We start from the raw sequence: 6,000 nt of genomic DNA on the forward strand, positions 1-6,000 counted from the left end.
TGGCTGGGGGGAGGAGACCAAGGACGACATTATCCTGGACTACGAGCAGGAGACATGCCACTCCACCGCTTCCAGTTTAGTGCAAATGGGGGCCTTCATGCTCCAGTGCTTGAAGAGGGATTCCCATATAAAAAGCATAAAGGGCAAGGACCAGTACTGGGTGGCAACGTACTTAGACCCCCGGTACAAACACAAAATGGCGGACATGTTACCAGCATCACAGAGGGCTGTTAGAATGCAGCACTTCCAGGCCTTGCTTCGAGAAATGCTGCATTCTGCTTTTGCGGGCGCTGGCAGAGGAATTTCCACTCATAGAGAAACAGTTGAGGGTACCAATCCAAAAGCGCATGCAAGATGAGGGTGGTTTGAAGATGTGTTGGTCACTTCGGATATGAGATCATTTTTGCAGCCAACCCATCGTCAGCCGTCCTATGAACCCAGCCTCAGGGAATGCGTAGACCGACGGGTGTCCGACTACATCGAGTTAACGGCTGATGTAGACTCTCTGAGAAGCGAGGAACCCCTTGACTACTGGGTGTGCAGGCTTGACCTGTGGCCAGAGCTGGCACAATTTGCCATGGAACTGTTGGCTTGCCCCTCATCCAGTGTCCTGATCGAAAGGACGTTCAGTACAGCAGGGGGGTTCGTGACCGATAAGCGCACTTGCCTAGCTCACGACAGTGTGGACTACCTCACATTTTTTAAAATGAATAAGGCATGGATCTCTGAGGAATTCAACACCTATAATGACCACGTTTAATTGAATTTCCTCATGCCAGCCCACAAATATCCGCAACCACCGAGAACAAATATTGGTCCCTGTCTTAGGTAAATACAGCGGCATAAAAGGCCTTTTTTGTCTGTTGAATGCCTAATGTTTTGGGCCTCGGAGGAATTCAATACCTGTGACGACGACATGTTTCAACTATTATCATTTGGTTTTTTTTTCAAGAGGGGGGATTTTATTAGCCATGTTTTTAATCCAATTTTATATTTTTAGTTCTTTTAAACATATTTATTTGACCTGTATTTGTACTGGCCTTCAGTAAAATTTATATCCATTGACCGTCTAATAGACTTCCAGCCACATACTTACTTGCTCTTTTATGTACGCTGAATGCATAATTTTTGGGGCCTGTAGTACACTGGCCTGCTGTAAAATTGATATCCAATGACCGTTTAATCTACCTCCAGCCACATACTTACTTGTTCTTTTATGTATGCTGAATGCACAATTTTTGGGGCCTGTACTACACTGGCCTGCTTGAAAATTTATATCCAATGACCGTGTAATCTACCTCCAGCCACATAGTTACTTGTTCTTTGTTCTTTTATGTATGCTGAATGCACAATTTTTGGGGCCTGTAGTACACTGGCCTGCTGGAAAATTGATATCTAATGACCGTGTAATCTACCTCCCGCCATATACTTACTTGTTATTTTCTGTTTGGTGAATGAATAATTGTTTCAGCCTTGGAGGAATTCAACACCAGTGACGACCACGTGTTATCGAATTTCAACTATTTTCATTATTTCTTTTTTTTTTTAAAAGGGGGTATTTCTTTAGCCATGTTTTTAATCCAATTTTATATTTTTAGTTCCTTTAAACATATATATATATATATATATATATATATATTTGACCTGTGTTTGTACTGGCCTACAATAAAATTGATATCCATTGACCGTGTAATATACCTCCAGCCACATAATCACTTGATGTCCAGTGAATGCCTAATGTTTGGGGCCTGTAGTAAAATTTGTATCCATTGACCGCATAATGTAACTCGAGCCACATAATCTGAATTTCTTTTATGTTAGGTGAATGCCTAATTTTTAAGGCCCGTACTCCCGTGGCCTAAAATTAAATTTCTCTAGACTCCAACAGGGCACATTTCAGAGAATTTTCCTTTAAGACGCATAAAAATGTCCCCTGATTAAGATGCATATTTTTAGTTGGAATTTTTGTCATTGATCCCTCTCTAGTTGTCACGACCCTTGGTCATGGTCGTGACTCCTTGGGAGCCGCATGCAGTTACCCGCGGTTGTGGTGTTGTGTCAACCGCAGCTGGGGGCACTTAGTGGTTTGCCTCAGGTGCGGTTGCCGCGGATAACAGGCATGCGTGCGGTTGCCCTTGGCAACGTGTTTTATGTGCACTCCCTTTGTTTGTGGTGCACTAGGTCATGTGTTATATGCACGGAGACACCTTCCTTCACCTGCGGTTGTCCGCGGCAACGTCTGTTGCTGTGTGCATGTGGTGGCAAGGTCTCGGCCTGCGGGCTGTTCCCCAGTACATGGTGGCCACACATGCCGTTGCTGGCGGTAACAGGTGAGTGTGTTTGTGTGTTATGTATTGTGTGCACTTCCCCTTATATGTGTGTTTTCCCTTCTGTGTGCTGGAAGGGTTAACTTCCTTCCCAGTGTGTGTGATGTCACTGGGTGTGGTTGACTGGTGGGTGTGGCCTTTTGGCCTATATAGCCTGAGTCTCTTGCAGGCTTCAGTAGGTTGCTTCAGCCCTGCTAGCTGGAGCAGCCTCCTGTGTATTTTACCATCTACCAGTGGGGGCCTCCCTTCTGTTCATAAAACTTTGTTACCTTGTCTGATGTTATGTTTATGTGTATGTGGTTGCTGGTTTGTTGCACCTTATGGTTCCCTGGTTCCCCGTGTGATGTATGGTGTGTGCTGTTGTCTTTTCTGTTGTTGTAGACAAACAGCACTTTTGCATGGGTTCCGGGCTGTGTGTTTGTGGCAGGTAGGTGAGGTTGTAGTTCCACATACCTGCCACTGCCATAAGGTGCAACAAACCAGCAACCACATACACATAAACATAAATTCTAAGAGCGACGCCTGTTATCTGCATGTCACACTGACTCACAGTATTGTTTCACTACCACAGCAGACTCCCTATGCGTGTTAATGCAAGGCAGAGTGTTCTACACCACTATAAATTCTCTCTGCAGCCAGGAAATAGCCGGTTTTTAATGCAATTCGCCATAAAAATGTATAAAGATAAATTGTTTAAAAAAAATTGGCGAACCGGCAGAATCAAAGTTCTGAGAAATTTGCTCATCTCTATTCGTGAACTAGCACATTCTAAATGTATATTCTCTATTATCATTTCTACAGGTGTAATATCTGTTGTAATATTCATTTTATTATGCATTGCTGGCATAGCAATAAGAATTTATCTCCAGAAGAATACATATAAAAAAAATGAAGCCAAAGAATCAGAACATGAGGATAATGAAGAAGCAGCAGCCGCACTGAAAGCTGAGATCAGTATGCAAAATGCAATCAACGAAAGTCAAAAAGAATATTTTTTCTAATGTGTTTTCATTGTGTGGCCAAACAATGGGACAGACAGACATTCTTGCCAAGCAAGGGGCACTAGACAAAATGAAACAAAGCATCAAACATGCACTGCAAGCGAACAATGGCATAGACCTGTGTAAAATTGTATATGATCATCCACAGTGATTACTGAAAGAGGCCTAAAAATGACATGCATCTCTTGCTAAATGCCTTTCGGTGACGGGAATCACTGTATTGTACACTCTTGTTGTTGGTAGTATCAGATTATTCAGACGTGACTTTTCAGACCTACAGAATTCCATATTGAAATATTAATTCCGGACTATTTTCAAATTGAAGTTCTTAATTATGTCTGTGTGATTGAAACATTTTGTTAATGGTAAAACTGGAAGTGTAATTTCTTGCTTCTAAAGGAAGGTTCTGTAGTGTTTTCTATTGTGATCTTCTACTTCAGGAATGGTACTATAAATGACTATTTCAATGATTTGAACCCCCAAAACAATCAGAGATGCTCAGAATGTGTTGGATAATAAATGTATCTGTAAATAAAAAATAAAGTTAATACAAGGTAAGCTAAATATTCTGCCAAATGGTCAGGTATTTCTGAAAGTTTATTTTTTCCCCAGTCTTTAAAAAAATATATAAAACATATAAAATAATTATAGTTTAATGATAACTATGGTTTCAATCTATATGACAAACCCTAACATAAATGCCACATACTCATGGGCTCAGTTTATGCTAACAGCAGTCATGTACTCCCTTTTTTAAATTTTTAACTAATAAAGCAGAAATGAGACTGAATACCAGAAAAAGAGAGAAAATGATAGCATTCCCAAAAAAGGAAAAACAAGTCAATTAAACGGTAGCAAGGACTGACCCGCATTACATTTAATAAAAAAAAAAAATTCAACTTTATATTGACTAAGGGCCATTTTTTACAAAAGCTGATGCACAGGAGAGTAATTGGAAATTAAGAATTGTGTACCTTATCATTAACCATTCGATTAACTGCAGTAGAGCTGCACTTACGGATGTAGTAGCGCTAACACACATGCTTTATAAAAAACGAGTTATCTAAACTAAATGTGTTAAGCAAACACCTTCAATTGCTTTTCAATGGCTTTTGTTTCAAGATAACGCGATGTGTTAAGAAATTTGAGTTAAGAGCTTGTGTGTTAACCCTGCTACATCTGTACTTGCAGCAATCATCCCCTCTGTATGAGGATGAATGACAGCTACTGCGATCGTCTGTCCTCCTACAGATTCGCAGTGTGTCAGGTTATGCAGAGCGATGTGTTACCAACAATCAACTATTTTAGGTAAAAAAAAGAAAAATACTGCTCTGTTTATCTGTACATAGTTAAAAGCAATGAATACCTTTGGAGGAATTTTTATTTTGACAGTATTTTACTCATTTCGTTCAAAAATCATTTACTAATTGGTCTTCATTATAAATTATTAGCAGTATTTGTTCTACGGGATTGTTTCAGCCTAACAGCTCATAAACACTCATTTAAGCCATATTATCAGTTTGATCATAATTTAGCTATAATGCATGTTTATGAGCTGTCAGGAATTTGGACATAAAGGCTGTATATCCAGCCAACAGAGCAGAAACATGACCGCTCAGTGTGAAACTGAAAGCAAGATACTTTGCGGATGTTCTCAAACTTAACCATGTACAACAAAAAACTGCAGAAAATTGTTAATAAAGACCAAATGTAAAAATTATTTTTAGCCAAAAATTAGTAAAGTGCAATCCGGAAAAAAAAAAACATTGTTTCCAAAGGTGTTCATAGCCTGTAAATATTACACTAGGTACAAAGGGATTTTTGTTATGTTGCCAACTTAGATCATTATATAATTATATTGTATATAAAGTTGATTAATGATAATGCAGCCTTTCAGTTGGTATAGTCATAGGAAAGACTAATCTTGACACTAACCATAGGAAAAGTAAATGGTTGAGGAAAGATCATTAACAGTCAATAATGTATAGTTTGACAATCTGTTAGCGGATAAATAAATTATAATGATTATAAATGAGCGAATCGAATCCCATGAAGTGGAATTCGATCTGAATTTCAGGAACTATTCGATTCGCCTAGAAGCCAAATTTCCTCGAGCTTCGTGTGAGCGAATAGATTAATCCTGAAATTCAAACTTACCGCCTCCATTTGCACGCAAAGGTCCGCCAGCCTCCATCATGCTTGAAGATCTCGGCCTGATGACATTATACGTCACCACGCTAGCCGGTGACGCACATGATTTTGGCCGAGATCTTCAAGCAAGATTGTGGCGGCTGGCCTGTCGCTCGCAAATGGAAGCAGTAAGTGTGATGTAATGTTTTTTTTTATGTTAATCACATTGTTTGTGCACTCAGATGCCGCGATCATGTATGGACGCGGCATCTAAAGAGTACAATGACGGGGCGGCACTATCGCAGCTCCCTGTCATTGCACCTGTTACTTACAAAAAAATGCGCTTCGTGGTAATTCATCGCAAAGTAAATTTTTGTGAAATTCGCCGAATCAGAAGAATTAAATTTTCAAGATATTCGCTCATCTCTAATAATGATCACACTTATCCAAAAGTTTACTTATAGAGGTTGTCCAGTTTTTAAAACCAATTTTCATATAGTCTATTAGGGAGTTATTGGAAGGGGCACCTTTCTACAGGGAAA

At 39.7% G+C, this 6,000-nt stretch overlaps 1 protein-coding gene across 1 annotated transcript in view; it reads left to right on the forward strand.

The window, feature by feature from the left end:
• Positions 1–3,860, forward strand: part of LOC122927916 (contactin-associated protein-like 4) — a 468,829-nt gene extending 464,969 nt beyond the window's left edge. The window contains exon 25 of the mRNA XM_044280254.1: positions 3,129–3,860. Coding sequence (XP_044136189.1) covers positions 3,129–3,328 — 200 coding nt within the window. The 3' untranslated portion in view covers positions 3,329–3,860. The remainder of the gene's footprint in view (positions 1–3,128) is intronic.
• Positions 3,861–6,000: the final 2,140 nt, after the last annotated feature.

This window comes from Bufo gargarizans, chromosome 1 (assembly GCF_014858855.1).
Source record: "Bufo gargarizans isolate SCDJY-AF-19 chromosome 1, ASM1485885v1, whole genome shotgun sequence".
Classification (NCBI taxonomy): Eukaryota; Metazoa; Chordata; class Amphibia; order Anura; family Bufonidae; genus Bufo; species Bufo gargarizans.